A 27,392-nucleotide genomic window follows, 5' to 3' on the forward strand; every position below is an offset into this window, starting at 1 on the left:
CTGTTGGCGCTGCAGGTGTCACCCCCAACACAAAGAGCACATCCAAGAACTGGAGGTCCAGGAGGCATGGTCCTGGTGACAGCAATTTGCCAGAATCCTGTCCTACTTCTAGCCTTCTGATAAGTCCTAAGTGCTGACAAATTTTCTTTATCATCCAAGTCTGCTTGAGATGAGTTTTCTGTCCTTCATGAAAGAAAGGCTCCTGACAGATGCAACTCCCTGGCAAGACCGTAGGCTCCCTCATGTCATGACCTGTACACCTCTGCCCTGCTTCAACTAAGTGCTGGGCACCAAATAGCTAGTTAGTAAGCATCTTCTACCTACCTAGCTCCCACTTACTATGTATTTGTTCATTCATTCATTTATTCAACAAATATCTACTTAGCACCCACTACATAGTTTTCTTGGGAAAACTACCCAGGTACAGAGAATTGAACAAGCCGGATGGGGTCCTTGCTTGCACGCAACCTAACATTAGTTAGAGAAACAGGCACACGACACGAGTAAATCTACAAAATAGCTGAGGACAGCGGTAGGGTCTGTGCAGATAATGAAACAGGAAAATATAATAAAGAATGAACAAGGAGGGAGTGATATTTAGCAAAGTGGTCTTCTCTTTATGGAAGACCTCTGGGTTGAAAATGACAAGGAGGAGCCAGCTAACTGAAGATCATGGAGAACATTCCAGATGACAGGGGAAGGCGAGAGCAAAGGCTTCGAGGCAGAACAAGCGAGATGTGTGTACCAGGGAGGAGAAAGGCAGACTGTCTTCAGATCTACGATCCTTCGTGGGAAATGGGGCTCGATGAGGCCAGAAAAGTGGGCAAGGACCTGATTCTTTAAGAATTTCTCCAATGATAGTACAGATGTGTGCAGGGATTGCCTTCATCTCCTGGGGCATCGCCATTCTTCAGGCCTGTCCTACATGGACACTACATATGTCAACCAAGGAGAGAGGACCCAGGGCGCTGGGTCCCCACTCCAGCCCCATTTTGTCTCCTAGCACAGCCCTCAACCATTCTGGTCTTTAATTCTGTTATGAACTTGGTGATCACAAAAGACTCTTCCAACATCAGGATTCTGTAATTATCTTGCTTTGTGTTATATTTTTAAAAGAATGAGATAAATCAATACAAAACATGAGCCCAGCACTAGAGGAGAGCTATCATTTAAGGATTACATTTTCAAAGCGAACATCTGAAGTACAACAGGGCAAAGCTGGCCCCTCCAAGTCACACTCGAGCACAAAGTCTCCGGTTCAGACGGCTGTTTCACTCATGTCTCAGAATTCTAGGATAGTGAAACGCAGCCACAGATACTTTTCTGGGTACAGTTCATGAGCCCCATCACCCAAAAAGCAGGTGCCATCGCTCTGAAGCTTCCTGGTGTCCCCTGGCCATAGCTCCCTCCTGAGCCCTGGTGGTGGCCTGGTCACATTGCTGGCCCCCTGCGCAGGGCAGCAGCAGGAGATAATCACTGGTAAAAAGGGACCAGGCTCCCACCTTATTAGCCCCCTGTTTCTGGGGAATGTACCAGGCTCGGTCCACCTGGGGTCCTTGGAGCTCTGCACAATGCTCTTCAGCAGTGCTCAGAACGGCCAGTTCCCCTTTGTCATTTAGGTCCCAGCTCAAAGTCACCTTCTCAGAGAGGCACATTCTGACTTCCATGTGTAAAAAGGGTCCCCTTCTCCCTTCTGTTCCCTTACCTATCATATTGGTCAGTTTTCTTCTTCAGAATACTGACAGCCATCAAAACACATGCATTTTAATTCATATGTCTCCTCTACTAGACTATAAGTTTCATGAGTTCATCCTGCCCATGCCAATGTCCCCAGGACCCTAGCACAATGTCCAGCCCACAAAAGTTGGCTCAGTAGACATTTGTTGATGGACTGAAGGAAGAAGTCATCCAAAGATCCTTGACCAAGCTCCAAAGAGCACATAGCAGGTCAGAGCCAGAAAATTCCTGGGCAAATCATCCACCATAGCATAGCAGTTTTCACCTAAGACAGCACACCTGGGGTAAGGGTGGGGGTGGATGTCTCAGAATATCATACACCTCCCCCACGAGACACTGATGCACAAAATGTGTGAGGTTGCTAGGTTAGAACCACTGGTATGGTCCAAACACTCTGCTTTGCCAGAGAGGAACAGAAGGGTCTGGCAAAAAACGCATAATGGGACATTCGGAGACTCTAACTCAGGTGTCTGACACATACAAAGAATATCTCAAGTCCAATGCCAGCCTTCTAGGAGTTTAAACACTTCGGCCAGTAGAGTTCCTTTATACCTGGGAGCTGGTGGGGAGGCAAATCTGTCAATTCCAGCATCCCATGCTCAGTTTCAAGAGGAGAAGTAGGTGAAATGGTGCCAGGCCCACAACCAGGGCTTACCAAGCAAAACACGCCACAGTCACCTGGATGGGCGGAGGAGGTACGCGTCTGAGAAGGGGCTGGAAATGCAGTCATGAGGCTGACTAAGGGCAGAGGAGCAAAAATGGGCAGGAGGGTGGGCAAAGGAGGCTTTGTCGTCATTCCACATTGTAAAAGCCAGCTTAGAGGACACAGACAACAATAGGCCTTTTTTTTTTCTTTTTACAATTACCAAATATAAAACCCTGAGCATAAATTTTCTATTTTAGGGTTTTCTAAACAACATTTGACTTTGTGAGTGTTTTACATCTAGAGTAAATATTTGCCAGGCATTTCTGGCCCACGTCAGAGTGCTTATCTAAAAACCTGTTTTGTTCTGCTCTTAATAGGAAAATTCTACATCCAACGCAGGGTACTCACTCTGCCTAGGAACTCACAAGCACTTCACCTTCCCTCAGTCTCCAAGGCTCGCCCACAACACGAGCAGCAAGCCGGATCTGCATGAGAGCCATTTCTGAGAGACTGTTTCTATCTACGTCGACTGCACTTTCTCTTAATGAAGGGTAAGCCCGTGGAGGAACAGGTCAATGGCTGCCCTCACGCTCAGGTGCATCTGCCTCAGCTCCACCAGGCTGCAAGAAATGTGGAAAAATGTAGTAACCCTAAGGCAAGGCTGCAGGTGATACCAAGTGAGGTATACAGCTGGTGCCTATTGCAGCATGGTGGGGCTGCTTTGTCTTATAGGCAAGCCAGGCTATCAGTGGTCATGCATCTCAGGTGGCAAGTACAAATGTACTGAGCAGTCTCTAGAGAGCAGCCACGAAGTCTGAAACGCACCCTCACCACTTCCGCCCTGGAAAGCTGGAAGGACCAGCACACGGACCACCTGCCCTTCCCAGGTGCAGTGCAATCTCTCGAGGCCAGTAAACAGATTCTTGTCTTCAACTAACAACTTCTATCACTGTGATTGGGTGATAGGCTTCAACACGCTGTCTCATAACACAGATCCAGTCCTTACAATGACACGGCACAGCAGATACTGTCTACATTTTACAAATCAGGAAACTGAGGCTTAAAGGTATTAAACAACCTGCCTAAGTTATGAAAGGATGAAGTCAGGATGCAAACTTAGTCTGACTCCAAATCTACATCCTTTCTACTATAGCACTGCTCCCCCTCCACCCCCCACAATATAAAAATATCTCCCTAAGGTTCTAATGTGCCTCTTCCTCTGTCCACAAGATTAAAAGAGAAGGCAAGTTCAATACAGACCATGTTTGAGTTATGGCCAGGATATCTAGATGGGACTACCTAGCACGCAGCTGGATAGGCCTGTTCGAAATGAGGGCTTCACAAAAATCAGAGTTCATCCACAAATTCCCTGGAGGACTCTGCCACATAGGAAATAACAGAGCAACAGATGCCACAGAAACTGCAGAACTGGAGGTCATGGGCACCTAGGTGGAAGCACAGAGTGCCAGGATCCCTGGAGGGCTCTGCAGTGAGTCCAGCCAGCCAGGGCAGGCACCGGACAGAAACCAGGGTCAAGACCAATTGCGGTGGCTGAGGCCTGTAAACCCAGAACTTTAGGAAGCTGAGATGGGTGGATCATTTGAAGTCAGGAGTTCAAAAACAGCCCGGCCAACATGGTGAAACCCCATCTGTATTAAAAATACAAAAATTAGCCAGGCATAGGGGTGCATGCCTGTAGTCCCAGCTACTCGGGAGGCTGAGGCAGGAGAATCGTGTGAACCTGGGAGGCTAAGGTTGCAGTGAGCCAAGATCGCACCACTGCACTGCAGCCTGGGCGAGAGACACTGTCTCACAAAAGAAAAAAATAAAAGAAGAAAGAAAGAAACCAGGGTCAAGGACGGAGAGGCATCCAGGAAACCTTCTGGCCAAGTCCGGGGCCTTCTTCCTAAGCCTCTCTAAAATAAAAAACATGTAATTTTGTTTTCTATTCAAATACAAACAGTGCTTAGACCAGAGGTAGCTGAGGATCCATCTTGCATCTAGCTACTTTTGTTCTTGACAATCTAAACGGCAACAAGGGGGATAGTATGCAAGGGGCTAGGCCTTTGCAGCTGAACAAACTTGGCTCGAATTCAGGATTTGCCACCAACTAGCTATGTAGCCTTAGGCAGGTCACTGGACTTCTCCGAGTTTTGGTTTCCTCTTATGCAGAATGTGAATAATGCCCCTCATGCACACTCAAGGCTAACACTCAGGCTTTTGTGAAGATTAAATGAAATAGCCTATGAGACCGGGTGCAATGGCTCATGCCTGTAATCCCAGTACTTTGGGAGGCCAAGGCAGGCAGATCACCTGAGGTCAGGAGTTCGAGACCAGCCTGGCCAACATGGTGAAACCCCGTCTCTACTAAATATTAAAAAAAAATGAGCTAGGCGTGGTGGCAGGTGCCTGTAATCCCAGCTACTCAGGAGGCTGAGGCAGGAGAATTTCGTGAACCTTGGAGGCAGAGGCTGCAGTGAGCCAAGATCGTACCATTGCATTCCAGCCTAGGCAACAAAGAGAGACTGTCTTAAAACAAAATAACAACAAAAATAAATAAATAAATAAATAAATAAATAAGAAAGAAAAGAAAAAAGAAATAGCCTATGAAAACATCTCCTGTTTAGGCATGGTGGCTTATGACTATAATCCCAACACTTTGAGAGGACAAGGCAGGAGGATTGCTTGAGACAGAAGTTTGAGACCATCCTAAGCAACATAGTGAGACCCTGACTGAAGGAAGGAAGGAAGGAAGGAAGGAAGGAAGGAAGGAAGGAAGGAAGGAAGGAAGGAAGGAAGGGAAAGCAGGCATCCCCTACCCTACTGATGGGAGCCCAGCACACATTTCACAATTAATGTTCTTTGACAACTGCCCTTTGGCAACCAGAGCCAGCTGTCACTCTGACCTCAGGGCTGGAACTTAAGTCGAGGCATCCCAAAAAATGCTCCTGGGAACCAGAACAGCTAAATCTTCAAGTCTAAAGTGGACATTCATGGACATCTTGATCCTTGCTGGCAATGCCTATTTTCCTAAAGAGGAACCTTGTCACAGGAAGAATATCTCAGGGCCAGATCCTCAGAAAACTGCCACATGACCAACCAGCCAGTATTCAAAAAAAAAACAGCTGCCACCAAACCCCAAAGGAAGTCATTTCCGGGCAATGCCCTTCCACAAGAGGATTCTAGAGAGATCTCAAACCCAGACAAAGAAGACGGAGATAAATGTGTGGTACTCAAGAATTCTGACCCTCACCTGACCCCATGCACAAGATAGTTGCAGTAAGTTCACTTTCTCTGCAGACTGACAAAGCCACCAACAGCTGTGGAATGTCAAAAACAAGGCTGCCTGGGTCTAAAGTTACCCCCTCCTCCACCATGAGAGGAAAGAAAACACATTTCTGGGCTTCAGCTTCTTTATATTTTGCTTATGAGGAACAAATGTCGACAAGATATAGGATATGCTGCTCTGTTTGCCACCAAAATGCATGGAACATAATTTTATATGAAGCTACACCCGCTTAATTATGATGCATTAAGTATTATGTTCATTGTTTCTGAAACTGAGTAGAAATGAATAATTTATTTCAGACAAAGGAAATTCTTGAATATGAAATGCCTCATCTTTTAAAATTACAATTTGGAAAGCAAGAAGGAAAAAATACCCATAGCCAGTGAACCTTATACTGCTAATAGAAAACAATGCTTCAACTGTTTCTACTTTGTTTGCAAACATTGCATTTTTTAAACATTCTTGAGAATCATCAGAAAAAAAAAACACTAGGTTTCCACCATGTTCACATCCACTCAACACAGGGCTAGCATATTCAGTATTAATTTTCTGTGCTGGCTGGGTACACGCCCTTTCCTTTCCCACTGATGGGTTAGCTCACCTGGAATCCACTCCCCACATCCCTGCATTCCGGTCTCTGCCATCCCCTTCCAGAACTTTCTTTCCTGCATCCTAGGTCTCTGCCATCCCCTTCCAGAACTTTCCTTCCTGCATCCTAGTTCTCTGCCATCCCCTTCCAGAACTTTCCTTCCTGCATCCTAGTTCTCTTCCTCTCTCCTTCTCCCCTTCCTTTACATGGCATTGTACTCTGCACTTTCTGGCTCACCACCATCTCCCCAGCATCTAGCACATTCTCTGGCGCACAGTAAGTTCGCAAGAAACCTGAGTTACTGCTTAGGCGTAGAGTAGAAAATCAATGTTTTGGACTGACTGGTAATTGTAATTTCGGGTATGGCTATTGGTGTTTCTTTTCTTTTCAGAGCAGAAGAGATCTGCATGCACTCAAATCATCTACTATTCCTGTTTCATGCTAATAAATTGAGGGAGGAGGAGAAAGGGAGTGAGAATGCATAGGAAAGGAAGGCACTGGCAGTCACCCCACCCGTCCACCCCTGTTTCCTGCACAGTTCAGGAGGGCCAAAAACGAATGAAACATTCCCTAAGTGTTACTTCTAGCAACCCTATGAACTGGATACTATTATTAGCCCCATTTACACATACAGGACCTAGAACTTTGTAAGTATTTACCTGTGGTCTCACAGCTACTAAGTGCTGGAACATGGAATTCAAACCCGAGTGCGCTTAATTCCAAGGCTTTTGCTCCTTGCCACTGTGCTATTCTGCAGCACATATATTTTTTGGGATCATCAGGACCTCCTCCCCTGCCCCTCCCTATTCCCAGCCCTATCTCTGGGATGCATGCAGAGGGTTAGCCCGGTAGGTCCTGACCTAGGAACGTGTTGCCCTTCCTCCCAGGGATCATCAGTAGCTGAAAAGGGCAGCACCACCTCTTCCCACCCCAGCCCCATTGATGTCATCGGTCATCAAAACAATGTCATAACACAGCATGGGCGCAGGGTAGGACACACAGAGAGGGTTTAGTAGCTTCTTAGGAGCCAGCTCTGTGGGCTGCATAGGCACTCCCAGCCCTCCCTCCCTTCCTCCCCATCCTCTCCCCTCGAGCAGGTGCTCCCTGGGGTGAGTGGGCACTGCTTTCAATTAACACAACTCTCTTTATTTAGAACCCTTGAGTTTTCATTGAGACATTCTCTTGCGAAATGTTCTGAATCCAGTTGAGAATTTGGCACAGTAAACAGCTAGGCAAGGCAGAAGACTGGAGAGTCAGAGGAAGAAAACAGCAAATACAAAATAAATGAATAAACAAGCCCATACCTCAAGTCCTCCAAACGGGTGCCAGCAGGTTTCCAGAGGTCCAGGAAAGGCTGGACAGCACCATCCCTCCCAGGGAGGAGGACGACACTGCCTAGGGAGCCAGGCACCCACACCTGAGCCACCGCTCCCAAGTGACAGAGCAGAAGTCCGACCTGAGCCCAGGACAAAAGGCAGTGCTGGGGTTGAGGCTGGGACCCTGCAGAAAGGCAGATGGGAGCCATCCTCTCAGGGACCCATACTGTGCACATCCCCACTGTCCACCAGGGGAGGCCTCCTAACACCAGCCATGCCACTCAGCATCCACAGGGTCCCAATGAACCGTTGTCAGAGACCACCTTTCTCCTACCACAAGCCAAAACGCCTCCTAGCAGCCAAGGCCCTTCAGGATGACCCAGCTTCCTAGATTGATTCCTGCTGGCCCCTGTCTGCTCTGCTGTCTTTCTGTTTACCTGTACTCCCCCACCTCGCCCCCACCGCACCTTCCCAGGACCACCCAGGGAGACGCAGCCAGCCTGCCTCAGGGACTCTCCTCTGTCCTCGCTGCCCTCGGCACCTAAATGGTGGGCTCCGTGCACTTGGCCTTTGCCTTCCGAGCCTGTGCATGCTTTCTCCTCAAGAAGGTGTATCCGGAAGGGAGGAGCTTGAACTTGACCCACACTTGCTCTTGCTCCATTTCCACCTGGAGCTGAGGCTAATAGCACAGTGCTCCTGGCCTCATTTTTTGTTTTCCCAGAAGGTACCTTCTATGAGGAGGGGTTACTCACCCACAGCAGGTCTTATGTCCTTCTCTGGTCTAGAAGCATCCAGAGCCCCTGCGTGTGCTTTTATGACACAAAACTATATTAAGTTGAACTGTCTGAAATTGTTGCTATTCTACCATGTTGACCTACTAAAATGGCAATTTCATCCGATTCAATCTAAAAATTTCAGCAATGCTGAGACAAATTAGCCATCTTCCTTTCCTGTCTTCTGTGACAAAGGCCAAGCCCCTGAGTGTGACAAACCTGCCTCTCTGCTCAGCTCTTCTCACACCACTCCTCATACCTGCTGCTCAAGCCACGGCAAACCCTGGACACACCATGCCTTTGCCCAGGCTGTTGCCTCTGCCTGGAATGCTCTCACCAGTCAGCTCTCCTCACCAAACTCCTATCCATTCCATAAAAGCCAGCTGAAAAGTCCCCTTTTGCAAGGTTTCTCTGACCCACAACACCATCCAGTCCATTGTTCCCATCTTAGGGCCACATGTGAGCTTTCTACAGGGTTCTACTCATTCATCATAATTTATCTTGTTTCTATCTATCTCTAAAGCAAAAACGGGAATTCTTAGAGGACAATTCCTATTTACCTCTGAATCACCTGGGCCTCCCACTGTGCTCATAGTAAGTTCTTAATAAATATGTGATGAATGAATTTGGCAGAAATGAAATTCTGTCATACTGAAAAACTGAAAACTGATAGAGACTATAAAAACTTACCTCTTCTTCTCTTCATTCCAAAATAAGTATAAATATATATGTAACATAATATGTAATGTATACATAACATATATGTAATATATATAACGTAATATGTTATATATATTATATGCATCATATACCCACATACATATCACTCAGTAAAAAATATCTAATAATCCTTTAAGCAGTTCGTGCACTTCACTTTCATAGGATATTTTCATGGGCTATTTCTCCCATGCATGTTATATACATGCAAATGGGTGCTACTGCATGAGTTCTGAAGCCAGGCTTCCTGGATGAGAATGCTGGCTCTACCACTTCTGAGGTGTGTGCCCTCAAGACAAGTTTCTCACTTGAGCCCCAGTTCCCTTATCCACCAACCAAGTGGGGCTAAGAGTACCTCTACCGAACAAGGCTTAAGCAAGTTATGATACATAAAACACCTGGCTCGCTACAACTCACAGCTGCTGTAATTATTATTTTTACTTCTCTTTAAGTATCATGGGGAAGGCAACTATTTCGAATTGGGAGTATGTTCAGCCTGATCGCTTCTTTTCCCATTCAAATGCCACTTGCCATTCCCAAACTTGGAAGACTATATATAGTGGTTCCATTGAGAACTCTCCGGAATTCAGGGATCTCCTGGTATCTTCTTCATCAAGTGTTTTATTCAAAACTCGTAGTAACAGGAATCAATGAAACATTTCATAAACATGGGCTTTAAGAAACCTGCTGGCCTTCTCCTACAAAGAATGCAATCAATACTTATTTTCATACATTATTAACTGCACACAAAACGATCATGTGCAAAGGGCAACAGAAATCACAGCCGGCATGGTGCTTCTTACACAGTTCACAGGGACCTAGAGGAAAGTGGCACCAGCATGGTGGAAGACAAATGAATTGCACATTAGGTCACCTTAAAGTGGAACTAAACTATGTATTCCTTTTTTTTTTTTTTTAATCACTGTGTAATGCTATTTATACAACAACATGACAAAAAAATGGCCCTAGGCATTCTGCTCCACTTTCGAAGCCTTCCATCTCACACTGAAATGAAAAAAGATACAATCCAGAAATTGCTTCTTTGGTTAATATTTCTGCAGTTCCGCAGGAATGGTTTTAATAGCACGCCTGCTCTGGATTTTGGTTGTCAATTAATAACCCATCAGACTGCAGGCCCAAATATTAAAATAACAGGTAGTGGTGTATATTGCAACTTTAAAGGCCCTTTGTTAAACAGTGTTTTAGGGTGGAAGACCGAGGAGAAAGCTGGGAATTAAGGAGGGAGAAAAGGGAGTAGATAGCTCCTTCTAAATAAGGGATCCTGGTCTGTGCTTAAAATTTCATCACCTAACAGCAGAAAGAGCACAGGTTTTGGAGTCACAGGAACAAGAAGTGAATCGGAGCTCTTCCACGTATCAGCTGTGTGGCCTTAAGAAAGCTACTCAACCTCTCTGATCCCAGCTTTCCTCCTCAGAAATCAGAGGGCACAATACGTTTTAGCATGGTGGAGGACCAGAAGAACATAAGTCTGTGAAAGGGCAGCTTAGTGCAGGACACACAGCACGGTAAGGGGACACAGGGTAGGGGCTTCCCCAGCGGGATTCCTCTTTGCTCACTCACCTCCCCTTTCAAGAGACTGAGGATTCAATGAGGAGAATACACAGTTCTGGGATGGGCAGAGTTCCAAAGGGAACTGCAGTTTGACCAAAAATAGGCCACTTGACCAAATGATTAAAAGTCTGTCATATGCTAATGCGTGGATGGGGCGGACCCTCGGTCAATTTAGTAGGAGTAAATTGCAATTGATTTTCGAAGAAATTGCTTGTTCTCTTGCCTTTCCTCAGCTGTGTCACACTCGCACACACAGCTGCCTTTGTCACAGCCAGGACCAACTGAAACATGTGTCAAAGAAGATCTTTTTGAGGCAAAATTTTTTATCGTGTCCACACTTAACACACACTATAAAAACATGCACATGTGAGCAGGCAAATATACAAATGTATATATGCCTGTATGTCTGCATAGCCATTTATAAAGATGTTTTTGAGAGCTTGTATTTAGAAACAATTCTGCCACCATGGCTGCATACTTCTATATGGTTTGCAAATCCTCCTGTGGCTGGAGAGCTATCCTGAGTCATTTTTATTTTTACAACAGCCTATTATTTGAAGAAAGATTGTAAAAGAGTACACCCCTAAAATCTCTCCGTATACCCCACAGCCCTGTCTATGTAAATCCTGGATATGAAAAGAAAATGGTTAAAAGATTACAGAAGATAAAAAATCATAATAATAAAGGTTAACAATAGCTGCTTTCACCCCTAATTTCTGATATGGCGATAGACCCTCTTAGAACATTAATTAGAATGGAAAGAGAGATGAAAGAAATGCCCGGGAGACACAATAAATTAGCCCCTTATGCAAATTACCCATTCATTTTCATCACTGACCCAGCTAGTTGAGTCTCTAAATTACAGGAAGTGGTTAGCTCCTTTAACAAAAAACTCTGAATGAAAGATTATCTTTTAAAAAAATCTGAGGGCTGACATGGCTTAAAGCAACAAATAATTTCTCACTTTTCCTTACAGACAACCCTGAACGGTGCCAAGAAATATGAAAATTAACATTCCAGCCACTAGTTCTTGTTGCCAGAGACCTATTAATTAACGCTTGTTCCAAAACAATGGACAACTACCTCCTTAAGTCAAAGGCTGTGGCTCTCAAGCTAAAAGAAACAAAGAAAAAAAAGTGTTGTATCCTAAGCGGGGCCACAGATTTGAAGAGGTGAAAGACAACTGAACTGAGGTGGGGAAATGCCAAGATATGGAGAGTTTCAAAGACCCATTTAAAAGCAAACGCACACCTAATTTTACTTGTCATCACTGTTGTAGACAATTTATGTTCCATTGTCCTATCAATTTATGGAATTCTGCTTTCTTATCAGTAAAATAAGGGGACAGGACTAGGATGACCTCCAGATGTCCTACTGCATCTACAAATCCAGTGGTTTTATTTATCCTTTTGTGAAACAAACGTGGCACTTCCGATCATTTAATTTATTGAAATATAATCTTGTAGCATGCATTTGTGTACTGAGCTCACTCCTGGCTTCATTTTCTCTTTTCTACTCTCATTTTCACTTTTCCCCGTTTTCTCCATTTACTTATTTTCTTTTGTACTTTATCTTCTTCCATGTATTCAAATAAGATGCCATTCTAGTTCAAAGTAAGGTATACGTTGAATAAATCATACTTTATAAAGGTTATTAACATGAAAGACATATGCCAAGATCCCAAGTTTCCTTGGCATGAATAAAATGCTAGAAAGAAAAATAGTTCCAGAATAACTAACTGAATAACTACGCAAGATTCAACATACAGGCTCTTCAAAAAGGAATGAAAACATTAAAAGTAATGGTAAAAACAGTAATTACTTTTGCACCAACCTAATATGTTAAAATTCACTCTAGGCCCCTGCCCTCAAATTACAAAAGGAGCAGATGACTCTCAGGACCTGCAGACACTGGCCCAAGGTCACCCAGCTAGTTAGGGGTAAATGATGCTGGAAGCGGAACACAGATCTCCTGACTGCTGGATCCATACTCTTTTACCAAACAAGCCCCAATGGATACATCCTCTTGAGAATTTGCTACTATGTCCCAGAGAACAAAAAACAAAAAGGACATCCGTTGGAAAGAACAAGCTTCGACAGCAGAAAAATTAAGAGATGGCAAAAAGAAATACTTCAGAGGACTAAGAAGGAGGAATGAGGACAGACATATTGGCTATAAATAATTTGCACCTTGTAACAATCTTCAGTTCACGCAATTACCTGTCACTCACTGATGTTTTATCTCCCTTCTTCTGGTAACAGCACCTACAATGACTCTATGCAAAATATTTAACTGTCTGTACCTTCACAGCCTTCGCTGGAACATTCGGGTCTTTGCCACAAGTGTACAGATACTAGCTTGTCCTACTCCTTTATTCATGGACCTTCTTGAGGTTGACATTTAATCTAAATAATAAAATATTGCCTTTAGGAACTGGTCAGTGAGACAGAAAGACATAGGTTTTTCAGATCATCATGCAGGTAATCAGAGCGTAGATGTAGATTATGACACCATTTTTGTAAAAAACATATATGTATGTATGCATGTATGTACTTACACATCTATGCATATTTACATATATAGCAAAAATTGGAAAAGGCTCCCATTAGCATGTTTACAGCGGTTATTTTGGGGTGGTAGGACACTGGGTGATTAAAATTTCTTTTCCTTTTTTACCTGTTTGCAATTTCCTATTGTTCTACAATAAAAATGGATTGCTGAGGGGCAGAAGAGGGAGAGAATAAAAACCAAAAGTAGTGGTCTGTGAAAGTGAAATGTAAGTGTACTTAGCAGAGCCTTTGCAGACGGAAGCATCTCCCAGGTTTAAGGCATGCCCTTCTCAGGGAGCAGTAATTCTTGCCGCTATGAGGGGTACTGGAAAGAAGATTTATGGGGAGAGGTTAGAGGAATAGGAATCAGCCAAGCTTGGAAGGGAAGGCTGATCACAAGAATCCTTAAGCACAGGAAAAGCTCCCACCCCAGGTGATCTCCAGCTGCAACCAACTCACTTTCAACCACAGGGCATGAGGACAGGGGTCCAAGGGAAAAGGAGAGACTCGGTACAGGAATAAGGAAGACCCTCCCCACAGGGTAGCTAAGCCTCAGGCCGGGTGATTAAGAGACAGGACTTGGCTCTAGGGCCTTTTGGATAGAGGATAGATTTTTCATTTCCTGAAGGCTCAGGTTTGCTACCTTTTGCAAGACATAGAATCATCGTTCTCTGATGAGGCAATGTGGTCTGCTGAAAAGAGTCCCAATCTTGAGTCAGGAGCAAGCCAACATCGCCTTAGTGTAGCTTTAAAAAGGACTGAGATTTATTGAGGACCAAGTATGTTTCAGGCACTATACCTGATATTTGACATATGGCATCTTTAATCCACAAGAACCTATACAGTAGGCATTATCATCATCCCATTTTACACCCATGGAACCTGAGGCACAGTGAGCTCAAGATAAGGTGAGTGGCAGAGCTGGGATTCATTCACCTAGGTTGGTGGAACTCCAGAGCATGCGTTCTTTCTCCCAGCAATGGCAGGTGCAAAATGTGGAGGGATGAAGCTGCCCAGAGTGCTGGTAGAACGGCAGCTGCTCAGCCTGTCTTGTCTATGATACATGGTGGCTGGGGCGAGATCAAAAGCCAGTTAGTAAAGGAATGAAGGAAGACTGAAGCCAAAGTGTTCCTGGAAGTCACCAAGGTGCACAAGACCTGGAAATGAGGAGGTCAGATTGGACTGGGAGAAGCTAGGGAAGTCAGTTGGAAAAGCCCATGCAGAGTTCAAGTGAGAGATAAGACAGTTATATCCATGATGTGGAAAGAAGGGAGCAATTCAAAAGACAGCAGGTAATTTCAGCAGGGCTTGGTGATGAGTCAGACTGAAGGGTTGAAGACAGTGGAAAGGACAGAGATGACTCCACAACTTATAGTGCAGATCACTAGGAAGACAATAATGCTGTTAAATAAAACTGGAGATCCAGGAAGAGAGAGTATAAGGAGCAAAGGAGAGATGATGAGATCCATTCTGGACATGCTAAGTTTGAGTTAACTGATACACCGCCAGATGGAGTCGTCCAGGACTCAGCTGGAAATGCTGGTTTAGCGCTCAGGAGAGGCTGCAGTAGGAAGGAAGGCTCTGAGTCATCGATGTAAGTGGTGGCTGAGGTCTCCAGAATGAATGAGGCTTGTCCAGAGAGTATGCAGACAGAAAGGAGCCAACGCTGGCTCCCCCTACACCAGTGCCATGACCTGGCAAAGGTCCCCAAGCCTACCCTCAAGCACTGTGACCCTGTCCAATCCCCTCCCCTCTCTGAGCTTCAAGTCTATAAAACAGAGTGCTGGACTAGATCTCTAGGGACCCTTCTTCTCTAACATTCAACTACTCGTGATTGACAGAATGCCGGCTCAGGATCAAGAAGGATGCTTGGTGCTGAGTTGACACCCGGCATACCAAGCAAGTCTCCGACTTTCCAGTGGGAAAAACAGACACATAAATAAGTCCTCTCGATATGCTGTGATTAATGGCTACCATAAAGGCAAGAGCACGACGGAGCACGAGGGAGTCCTGAGTGGAATTGCCTGTTTGGGGGGATTCCAGCAAACGCCTTCAGAGGCGAAATTTGATCTTGGTCTTAAAGAACTGATAGAAGTTTTCTAAGTAAAGGCAAGGCCATGTGCAAAGGCACAGGAAAGTGAATGTACATGAAATACTTGGGGAATTGTTCGGCTCAGTGAGCTTGAGTGGAGAGGGGGTGTGGGGCTTCAAGATGGAGAGCAGGGCCTCCACTGGCCCACTAAGGAGTTTACCATATGCCAGAGTAAATAACAGGAAATGAATGGGGGTTCTCAAATATAGGAACCAGGATTAGACAGCTGAGTGGCAAGAAAAGGACCACCACGACCCCTAATAGCTGGTATTTACAAGGCTTTCTCTCGTCATGACCTGACAAGAAAGCAGGGGATGTTACAAGGCTCTTCTCCAACATGTAAACTGTGTAATAACTTTTTTAAAAATAATGACTTAAATATGATGGTGCATTTGAACAGAAATGCTAAACATGGCTAATTATTCACAGAATCACTCAGAAAAAAAGAGGCAAGACTCAAAAGAGAGTTTAGGCGCATCTCATCCTGGAGCAAACCACTTCCAATTACTTGGGAACCAATCTGGAGATCCTAAGGCTTCCCAGGAAGGTCAAAGTCACTCCTAGGACTTGGTAGGAAAATGACGAGCGCTAGAAGCTGCGACCTTTTCTTCCAGAAAATCAGGATGTTCAAAACCTAACATTACTCTTTCCCTACAATCTATCCACTTGATTCTTGCATGCAATATCATTAACTTGCATATTAAGGAAAGCCTGGCGTCTCCTGACTTCTCTACAAAAATCCAGTCTCCCAATCAATAGTTTTAAACCTTGCTGCCAAAGAGGTGCTTCTGTCCTCCCTCTGATCCCCATCCTCAGGCTTTTCTTAGCACTTACTGCATTTTCAAAATTTCTCACTGCTTTGTTCTTCCACTCCAGAGAGTCCAAAAAAAAAAAAAAATTGCCAATTGGTTCATTATCCTTTCAAATCCCTATTTACTTCTTGCTGTGTCTTGAACTTTTCTGAGGAAGAAAAGCAGGGGCAGAACAGAGGTGCAAGAGCAGAGAGCTTGGCTGAGAGAGACGCAGATGCTAAACAGTGCATTGCGCATACTAGCTTCTGCCTCTGAGCCCCTGAGCGCCCACACAGCTCTGCCCTCTGGGATCCCAGGACGCTTCTGTGTTCCTGCCTCTCCTCCGACATCCTCTTGCACTGGCTTACTTTTTCCTGTGTGTCCTCCCGCTCACTTCATGTTCCAGGCCCCTAAAACCCACACTAGCCTCACCCCACAGGAAACACACCTCCTTAAGCCCTTAATCGTGCCCCAGGGGCCAAAGGCTTCCGCTCTCAGGTTTCTGGAAAGCAGCCCTCCACCCTCCCTCTGCAGTTCTCTCCTGACTTGGCTACTTGGTTTCCCTTCTGCATTTCAAGCTTCAAAACAGAGAGGACGGTTTTTAGATTCCACCTTATTTTTGTTCTCCTGCTTGTTCCCAACAGACCACTGATAATACATCAGCAAGGCCTTTTATGTGGTTAGCAAGCAAACAATGGCTAAAATGACCGTGGGTTTGAGGAATCCAAGGAAAATGGAAACACAAGAATGTCAAACATGTCTTGTTCCTTGGGAGGATTCAGCTCACCCTTAGTGTATGTGGATAAACATGCTCTTCATGTTGGGCAGAGATATCCAAATATGGAAACTCTGATTGCTACCATATCTGTGAAAAGCAGAGACACTGTTGTCCTGGTTTCCTCAGACAAATTTTCAAGACAGAAGGGATGTTCTAGAAAGCTCAGATTCAAACCGTGAAAAGCAACATTTATCGTCCTGTTCCTCCATCTTTTTCCATTCTACAAAGGCCAAACTGGATAATATGCATTATTCAATGACTTAAAGCCTCTCGAGGTTCCATTTGGCTTTACTATCCCACTTAAGGAGCACAGTCACTGTCAGAGGTCAAAGCTCATTAGTGCTGGAACCTAAAGCCAATGCCCTTGAGATAGAAAATGGAGCTCTAGACAAGGCCTTTCTGGCTCTGGCTGATTCATTATGATTTCTGGGTTCTAGGCAGGAAGGGCTCACAAACTCCAGATCATACTTTCTGTGAAAAGAAACCTGGCCTGTGAATGAGATCCAAGGAATGCATGAGTGAAACTCGGCCCATGCAGAAGAATGTCCAGTACTCATAAATTCAGACAAACCTGTGGTATCTGAGAATGACCATGCCTCCTTAAGAGTTGAAATGATTGCAAGGCTGGAGAAGGTGACGTAAGAGAACTGTGGAAGAATTCTAGAGATGAGCCCAACCTTTTCTCAGATCCACGGACTGTAACGATTAGAGATTATTTACTCTAATTACCTCATTATACAAATGAAAGAGCAACTCTGAGAGGGAAAATGAGTGTTAAAAAACTCAATTGCTAGCCGGTGTAGTGGCACACCTGTAGTCCTAGCTACTCGGGAGACTAAGATAGGAGGATCGCTTGAGCCCAGGAGTTCGGGGCAGCAGTGACCTGTGATCAAGCCACCGCACTCTAGCCTGGGCAACAGATCAAGACCCTGTCTCTAAAAAAAAAGTTAAAAAAAAAATAATAAAAACCCCATTGTGGCCAGGCATGGTGGCACACACCTGTAATCCCAGCACTTTGGGAAGCCGAGGTGGGCGAATCTCTTGAGGTCAGGTGTTCAAGACCAGCCTGGCCAACATGGTGACATGTATTTCTCTACTAAACATACAAAAATTATCCAGACATGGTGGCAGGCGCTTGCAATCCCAGCTACTTGGGAGGCTGAGGCAGGAGAATCACTTGAACCCAGGAGGCAAAGGTAGCAGTGCGCCAAGATCATGGCACTGCACTCCAGCCTGGGCCCTGGGCGGCAGTGCAAGAAACAAACAAAAACCCATTGCTCGTAGAAATTCTGAAATTAAAACCCAATGGCCCTTCTTCCTTGCCTGTTTCCTCACTATCAGTGACCATGGAGAGGCTCATACCCTTCCAAGGGATCAGTACAAAAGACTGAGGAGTCCACAGGGCAGACAGTAGGTAAGAGGCATTGTCCCTCAAAAGCAGGATGAAGGTCAGATTTGCCTCTGGCACTCCACTGGCCACACTGCATCCTAGTTTCTACAGATCTGCTCCCAGGAGAGCTTAGGTGGTCACATACGTTTGTCTGTACATCTCCTCTCCACTGCTTAAAACACTGTCCTGGCTGGATCAAAGGGACAGAAAGCACTAGAAGTGACATGGAGTGGAAATTATTGGTATTACACAGAGAAACATTTGAATTCCTCTTATACTAAGCTTGTATCCTTATATCTTATGCCAAAACAGACTCTCTCTCTCTCTCTCTCTCTCTCACACACACACACACACACACACACACACACACTTTTCCTCTGAAGGAAAAGACAGAATGATGTAGAGGAACGCTTCTCAAGCTTCATGTGCATATGAAGCACCCAGCCCAGGGATCTTGTTAAAATGTGTATTCTGATTCAGTAGTTAAAATGAGATCCTGTATTTCTAATGAATTCCCTGGCAATGTCAATGATGCCAGTATAGAAACCACACTCTGAGTGGCAAAGGGTAGATGTTACAAAAGCTTAGAATCAAACAAATCCAAGTTTCAATTCTGGTTCTACCATTTAAGACTTTCGTGATTTGGCACTGGTTTCCTAACTTCACTATGCCTCAATTTAATCATCTATAAAATGGAAATATTAATACCTAAGAAGCACTTGATGATTACATAAATTAATGATGTAACACTGTTAACACAGCGCTTGGCAAATAATAAGGCTTGATAAATGTCAGTTCCTGTCTATCTCTAAGATTCATGAGGGCAAGGTGATGACTGGCTCACTGCCCAAACCACAATAGCTAGAACATAGTAGGGGCTCAATGGATGTTTGGTGAATGGATGAATGCATGTATAATACACCTAAATAAAATATCAGTATTTATACACTCCCTTGATCCTGTGGCTTTTCTACAAAAAAACAAAAACAAAAAAAAAACACACACACACACAAAACATTTAGAACACCAGGACACTCTCACCAGTTACAAACCATAATCTCATAGAATCAAATTCAACATTAACCATCACGTTTAACCACTGAGAGACATATAATTTGTGGTGGCTATATATACTTGAGAAAATGTCTAAACTGTAAATAAATAAAGACAACATTAGTCTGGAATCTGTATGTCATAAAGATAAATTACTGCCTTGCTTATTTATGGGCTGTCTGAAAGCAGATGTTATGAAAAACTTAATTCTAAAACAAAGTTCATTTCCAAACCACACATAGAACTGCAAAGAGAGACAAAACAAACCATGGGAAGTGAGACCACATTTAAAAGGGCCGTTGGGGCAGGAGTACATTCTCTCATAAATGCACACACTTGCTCAGGAAAAAATAGAAGCAAAAGAATTCTTAACAAATGGCAGAGCTTAATCTTTTAAATCAAAGGCAGACAAGAGAATTCATCCCAAATTTTTCAACAATCTAAGATTATCTTCAGGCCTCTTGTAAAGTAAGTGGCATAATCTGAACAGATCCCATTTCCAGGGAGGCACTATGTAAGGTATGCAGCAAAAGAGAATACGATTGCCACCTACAGACAAAAGTGGCACTCCCTTTGCAAGAGATGGCCAATCATATTTTAATGTGGAAAAAAAAAAAAAACTCAACCAAGTCATCTCCCTCGAACCTCTTCCAAACCACCACACCACATTACTTCATTTAGAATTACTTTCAAGTCATACAATCATCTCTAGGCATTCTGCCTCTTCATTATCATCATCCTATTTCTAATTTCCCAGAAACACTGTGCCATTCAACTATCTACTTATACGCTCTTTGAGAGCCAAAGAGAATGCAAGCCAACGAATTCAAGCACACAAAAGCATCGGCGTGGAACTATAAATCTGCTTACCTGATATGAATGGGACCACCCGGAATATATCTGACAATCTGCTGTTAACTGGTTCATATGGGGAATCCTCCAGCAGATCATTTCCTAAAAACAACAGAAAGACTGGGCTCAGATATGAAAATCATATATTTCAAGCAGGTTTTTGCTGCTGAATCTGAATCCTAATTATGTTATGATTGTGTAACAAAAAGATGCTGAAACTTTGAAAGATTTCAAATGCATCTCTTTCTCTATGGTTATTTCTTTTCATTCCCTCTGCTTTTGTTGTCCTTGTTCTCCCCAGAGTGCCATGAAAACATTGGAGAACAATCCAGCCCGATCTTGCCAGAAAACTCTCCCACTCTTTGCAAAGGAATAGAAATCAGAGAGGAAAGCTGGAGCCGATGACGTCACGAGCCCTGCTTGCCTCCAGGAGCCAATGGAAGAAAGGTGACCCAGGAAAGACCCACATTTCTGCTTGCTCCCAAAACTTGGCATACAGTTGGAAGGCAGGTACCATGGCTATTAAACAGCCCATCTCTGAAACAGGTTTTCATTAATAGACTCTGGAGGAAGTGGCTGCTGACAGGTCAAATCTGTATAATACATATCTCCCGTGTGAGTCTCAGTCGAGAATGAACACACAAGGTGTTTGTGTTAGGTTTACAAACATGAGCCCCCTCTGGCTTACGAGGACCAAAACATTCCCATTGGACTGGATGGTTGTGACAAGTGGTTCTTTCTCTCCCTGAGCTACTTCTGTGATAACCGAGGTTGAACCAAACCAGCTGGTTCAAGACTCAGCTAATGTAAGATGACAAACGGTTTTTCACACATCTGCCTTTGATCACGTTTGGTGGGGAGGGTGAAGATAGAATGGATTTTCCTGGACCTTTTACAATACTCTATCTCAGGTCAGAGCAGACTAAAGGGAACAAGACCGGGGGAAAGTCCAGACCAGCTGCAGGGCAAGCCCTCCTATTATTATTCTGAGGCCACCGAAAGCTCCAGGCTGGCTCTCCTTGGAAAGAAGTTGTGGGTTCCTTGGGGTCCTTGAGTGGGATCCTCCTCCTATGCTCTGACCAGGTTTCAGAGAGGTCAGTGGGGTCCCAGGGGTGCCCCCCGCCGCGCCCCCGACCTCCTCATGGGTTTTCCAACAACCAGGCTCAACAATGCTGGTCAGCCCAGCAAACACCAGCTGCCGTTGTCCCTGGGGGCCAATGAAAGGTCCTCATTCCGCAGCTGGGGAGAAGTGAGTGGAGGATGAGATCAGCTGGCCGGGGGACGGAGGGCCCGCCTGCCTTCGGGGAGGGACGCAGGGTGGTGTGGGGAGGTTCCGGGCGTACCCTGCAGGCTCTGGTACATGCTCCAGTAAATGCGCAGACAGTTCTTCTCCTTCTTCATACCCCGCTTGCAGCGGCAGTTGTAGAGCGACTTCTGCTTCAGGGCCTCCATGGCGCTGCGGCACTCATCCTTGGCCTCAAGGCCGGATGCCAGGCTGAAGTTGGTCTCCTTGCCCGCCACACACTGCCTCAGCGTGCGGTACTTGGTGCTGCAGCTCTGCTCCTTCAGGCACTGATCACTGGCTTTCACGCAGTCCAGGCGGTCTCCGCCGCTCACTTTGGCCGACAGGAGCAAGTCTGTGGGGTAGAGGGGAGGGAGCCTGAGTGCGGCGGGCGGGGACCCGGGACGCCACTGATCCGGGCGAGGGCGCGCGCCCAGGTCAGGGATGCTTGACCAGCCTTCGGGGGCGCCCTGCTCAGGGATCGAGCGGGTCCACCTCTCGACCATCCGGGAGTCCATTTTCCCGCCCCCAGGAACTCCAGCTCCTCTCCCTTCCGGGCCCGTAGGGAAGGGTGGCGCAGGCTCAGCCCGCGGGCTTTAAGGGTTTGCTCCAGAGCCTGCGCTGCCCACCGTGCACGTCGGCCTTCCGCCCCGCGGCATCCTGGCCTGAGCGACGACCCGGGCTCCTGGGCCACCCCCAGCTCCAGCCACCCGCTCCGCCCGACTAAAACTCAGGGTCTTTCCGAGGAGAAGCGCGGCGGCGGACTGGGCACCGGGCGCGCGCTGGGCGCGGGGCAGGCCAGCCGTGGTCAGCGGTCGGCCGGGCGGAGAGCGCTCAGAAGCTACTCGGGAAAAACTTTTCCAAGTTTGGTCTCCCGCCCCCAATGCTCCCCAACTCCACCTGCCTGCCGCGGCTCCGCGAGCTGCCGGAGACTCTCTGGGGTTGCAGGGCCCTGGGCTGGAGGGCTCCTTAGTCCCCCGCCAAGCTGGGTCATTAAAAACCACAGGAAATCAAAACCAAGCCCGAAAAGCTTCGGGCAGCGCCGCACCGCCACCGCCTCCCTAACCCGGGGATTCGCGATCCCCTTCCCCAAAACGAAACTTCTTCCTCCCACATCCACCGCACCCGCGCCCCAATTTTGGTGCGGGGGGCGGAGTGGGCTGCTGCAAACGACCCTAGGAAAGACTCAGCGGGTAAGAAAGCCCGCGGCGGGCCTCGACTTACCCAAGAGTGGCAGCGCGAAGTACAGGGTCGCCAGGAACATGGTGCCGGCGCGGGGCTGGTCCCCGCCCCCCAAAAAAAATCCTGAGCCGCCGCTGGGTCTTGCCGAGGGAGCTCAGCATGCAGCGATCCCCGGACAGCTGTGCTGCTCTGGCCGCCCAAAGTTCAGCTCCATCCAGTGAAAGAGGAAACTCCGGGTCTGGCAGCCGCCACCGCCGCCGGCGACTCAGCTCCGGGCTGGCGAGGGCGGGAGGCGGTTCCGCTTTTAGGGGTTCAGGTCCGACCCAACCTGGAAGGGAGGGCGCACTTTGAGATGAGAGCGGAGAGCGCAGGAGACTCCCCCCACAGCCCCTCTCCCCTCCCCCGTTCCCGCCTTTGGAGACTTTCCAACGCCAGGGTGAAGACCCACCCCCACCCGGGTCGGGGTGCATGTGCGTGTATTCCAGGGGCCGCTGACACGGGAATGGGGGTGAGGGCTGGAGAGGTCTGAAGAGGGTTCCTAAAGTCCAAGGGGGTGTCTGTTGGGTTCAATCCGAGAGGCTGAACACGAGCAAATAAATAAATAAACGGTACTTTCCGAGCGCCGTGAGCGGAGCCGGCCGCTGCCTGGAATACAAGCCCTCGGTGGCGGCGGCGGCAGCTCCCCAGCCAGCCCTGGCGCCGAAAGAGCCCCTTCTCCCGGGAATTTGGCCTCCCCCTCCTCCGTCAGCCACCGAGCTCCCTCAGCCGCCGGCCCTCCCCACTCAGATCGCCAATCCCTAGCCCCTGTCGCCGCCCTCCCTCTCCCCGGGACTCGTCTCCCTCCAGAGGCCGCCAAGCCATGGGGAACCGATGTCCCGACTGGGGCTGAAACCCAGTTCTTGCGCCCCTACCCACCGCGTGTCCTCGGCTCCCTCCTGAGTGTCCGCACCTCTCACACCCTCGCCGGGTGCCCGGACTCGGGCGCTTCCGCACCCCCGCCCAGGGCGAGCGCGCTGGCCCGCAGTCCCCGCGCGCCCCGGCAGGTGCAGCCCGGCGCCACGAGCGCCCCCCGGGCCCCAAAGTTGGGAGACGCCTGCAAAACGGAAAGAGGTGGCCGGGGGAGGGAGGAAGAAGGAGTGGGGAAGAGGGACAGGAAGCGGCAATGGGTTCCCAAACAGAACGAAAAAAGCTCCAAATGCCACCAACCTGGACTCAACCGACCGCGTCCAGCTGCGGCGAGGAGCCAGTTTATTTACTTATTTATTCTTTCGGGGGGAATGGTGTCCCCGCCCCCTCCTTCCCTTTCCGGGCTCACTTTATTTGCCCTAGGAAAAAAAAAAAAAAAAGAAAGAAAGAAAAAAATAGATGCGGCAATCTTCTAGAGCTCCAAGGGCCGAGTTGGACCAGGACGATTTCCGAGCAGAGCCCTCGGCTCGGATGCTCATTAGGGATGTTAGTGGTTATTGGAAGTGGCGCGGGGAATGGCGTGTTCCGAGGCCAGATTTCTTCTGGCCAGCGGACCCTCGGCCTGCTCCTGCTCCCGCTGCCCCGCAGCTCCAGCCCCCTCCTAAGCTCGCCCTCCAGGCAGCCGCAGCTGCACACGCTCGCTTGCGGTGAGACCCGCGGCCGGACAGCACGCGCGCACAGGACACACAGCGTTCTGCAGCCGGCCGCGGGTGCTGCCAGACACTTTCTCTCTCTCTCTCTCTCTCTCTCTCTCTCTCTCTCTCTCTCTCTCTCTCTCTCTCTCTCTCTCTCTCTCTCTCTCTCTCTCTGACACACACACACACACACACACACACACACACATACGGGCACAAGGGCTCTTTCTTCTTAGGGCAATCGAGCCAGACCCTTCTTTGGAACACAAAGTTTTCCCCCCACGTCACTAGTGGCTGTGATTCAAGACTTGGTGCGTAGAAGACACACTCAGATCCAGGACGCCGGAGCGGCAATCCTGGGATGCGCCCACCCGTTCGTCCACGCCAGCGCGTGCACACTCACACTCACACGCACACATGCACACGCAGTCTCTACCTATCTCCTCGAGCTCCGACAAGGAGACAAAAGCCGAGCCCCCAACCCACTGCATTTAAACCCGGCCAGACCTGGCTTTAGGAAATTTATAAGCTGACCTCCATCTTGGCTGTTTCGAGAATAAATTTAAAAAAAAAGAAAGAAAGAAAAGAAAGCCTAAAAAAGCCTAACATGTACATAGCCCTCGTTCCCAGTCGTGCTGCTCACTCCCCGCCCCCCACCCCTGACACACGCTCCCCTTCCCGCACGCCGGGGGGCGCCCGGGGCACCGAAGTCTACACTGGGTCCGGAGACTGGTCTAGGAGCCAGCCCGCAGTGCTCGGGATCTTTGCTGATGTCCAAGTTCATCTCTCGGGGAGACCGAGTTTGAATCAAATATGTGTGCGCCCAGCTGTCAAATCAGCAAACCTATCACGCCAGACAATGGGCCGCCGCGGAGGAGAGAAAAGAATGGCTCATTTTGATCGAGGGGGGTTAATTGAAAAGGGCACGGGCTTTGGTTGAAGTTTGAGGCCCGGGTGTCAGGGCGGGGAGAAGAGGAGGAAGGAAGAGGATTGGGCCGCTCTCCATTCAACCACACATCAGCCAGGCGCGCCCCTAGGCTGCAGCGGCTGCTTGCAGGCAGGCTGCACATTGTGTGGAGTCGCCAAAGAGGGTCTGTGTCTCGGGGCGCGCCCCAAACCCGGGGGACATCCTACGGATCCGCACTCCTCTTGTGCTGTACGCGTGTTCCTCCGGGGTAGGTATGAGGAGAAGGACGCCCTCATCAGACACCCCTCCTCCAATACACACACACCCATAGCCACACCATTCAGGGATCCTCTAGTTCAGTGTATCAGTTTACACTTGGTTGTTGAGTAAACAAAGCAAACATATGTCACATTTTCGCGACAGATGGTTCAAACCAAGGGCTACTTAAGTTCTCTCTCTCTAACAGTCTAAGTTACAGGGTGGACTAAGTAGAAATGTAATTAAGTCATCTGATCAGTTTCTTCTCCTTAAAGTGTTTTCCCATAATTTCACGAACAAACCAGATAAATCCTGGGGATGTGGTTTCAGGGAAAGGAGGGCTGAATATGAACTAAGACTTTGTGTGAAGACTCCGTTTCTCCCTGGTCACCAGAAACAGAAAACCCTCTTTCATTGTTCCATTTCTTAAGTGGAGGAGAATGTTTTCTTTTGGAAAATCAGTAATTGGAATTTCAATTTTCAATAGAGGGACTAGTGCTTACCGGTGCTGACTACTTGGGATAGTTGGACTACAATGAGGTTTAAGACATCATCCACATCTTTTGTAAATGTTCTTGGTTTAGAAATGACTTTATGTTACCCTATATATTCCACAGAATTCTTTTGAATCAAATTTTAACAGGGTCGGGGAAGGATGAACTAAAAGCTCTCCAAATGTAGAATGTGGGACTTCTTTTTAAAATACAGATTATCTCCAACTTGTGATGCTTCTACTTATATTTTTAGACTTTACCATGGTGCAAAAGCCATATACATTCAGTAGAAACCATATTTTGATTATGGACCATATATAATCATTCTGTTTTTCACTTTCAGTTCAGTATTGAATAAGTTACATGAGATAGTCAACACTTTACTATAAATTAGCTTTGTGTTAGATAATTTTCCCCAACTGTAGGCTCCTGTAAGTGTTTTGAGCATGTTTAAGGTAGGCTAGGCTAGGCTGTGAGGCTTGGTAGTTTAAGGTATATTAAATGCATTTTTGACCTATGATATTTTCAACTTATGATGAGTTTATCAGGGCATAAGCCTCATTGGAAGTCAAGGAGCATCTGTATTTTTAGCTTCAATAACATATTTCTGAACCATTCACTCACACTAGTCCTTATTAAGTTCGTGCTACTGATGAAAACAGAGCTTTGTTTTTAAAAAGGTAACAATAACCCCCAGAGGCTGTAACTGTGTTTTCCAATACAATAGTCACTAGCCATGTGGCTATGTCAATGAAATTAATTAAAATTAAATAAAAGAAAAATGCCGTTCCTCAGTCGCATTAACCATATTTCAAGTGCTCAATAGCTACATGTGGCTGGTGGCTACCATATTGGACAACACAGATAAAGAACATTCCCATCATTGCAGCAAGCTATAGTGGACAGCACTACCCTATAATGTTGGTGTGGAATTAGTTAATATGATATATATATATATATATATGAATAGTAGAATAGTGCATAGAGTGCTTACTTCATAAGCAGCAGCAGTAGTGGGGGTTGTAGTTGGAAGGATAATGATAACGATGATGGTGATGATGATGATGATGATGATGTTGACAAAGATGATGATGCCTTGTTAGTCTCTTGTGGAAGTCAAAGAATCCATGAAGACACAGCCCACTTCTGGTATGTCAGGATGAGATCAGCAGGCAAAGAAGCTAAGGAGTAGGAGAACCGATATGTCCAAAGCTGATCTTCCAAGGAAAGCTGTGAACAGAAAGATGTGGCCTGTACTGTAGCCTAAGACTTCTTGTAGTAGGAGCTAATAAAAACAAAAATTAAAAAATCACTGCTTTATAACTACATCCATTAACTTTTTTTTTTTTTTTTTTTTTTTTTTTTTTTGAGACAGAGCCTCAAACTGTCGCCTGGGCTGGAGTACAGTGGCGTGATCTCAACTCACTGCAACCTCCGCCTCCTGGGTTCAAGGGATTCTCCTGTCTCAGCCCCTCCTAAATAGCTGGGATTACAGGCACCCACCACCATGCCCAGCTAATTTTT

At 46.8% G+C, this 27,392-nt stretch overlaps 1 protein-coding gene across 4 annotated transcripts in view; it reads right to left on the minus strand.

Moving 5' to 3' along the window:
* Window positions 1-24,298, minus strand: part of GFRA1 (GDNF family receptor alpha 1) — a 218,779-nt gene extending 194,481 nt beyond the window's left edge. The window contains exons 1-4 of one of the 4 annotated variants that reach the window (XM_050805658.1): window positions 23,815-24,298; window positions 22,651-22,936; window positions 21,488-21,781; window positions 20,163-20,246 (exon numbers count right to left, since the gene is read on the minus strand). In XM_050805658.1, coding sequence (XP_050661615.1) covers window positions 20,163-20,246; window positions 21,488-21,781; window positions 22,651-22,690 — 418 coding nt within the window. In that variant the 5' untranslated portion in view covers window positions 22,691-22,936; window positions 23,815-24,298. Of the gene's footprint in view, window positions 1-20,147; window positions 20,247-21,487; window positions 21,782-22,650; window positions 22,937-23,523; window positions 23,598-23,814 lie in introns of those variants that run through there. The other 3 variants (XM_050805660.1, XM_050805661.1, XM_050805659.1) reach the window with 3 other exon arrangements.
* Window positions 24,299-27,392: the final 3,094 nt, after the last annotated feature.

This window comes from Macaca thibetana, chromosome 9 (assembly GCF_024542745.1).
Source record: "Macaca thibetana thibetana isolate TM-01 chromosome 9, ASM2454274v1, whole genome shotgun sequence".
Classification (NCBI taxonomy): Eukaryota; Metazoa; Chordata; class Mammalia; order Primates; family Cercopithecidae; genus Macaca; species Macaca thibetana.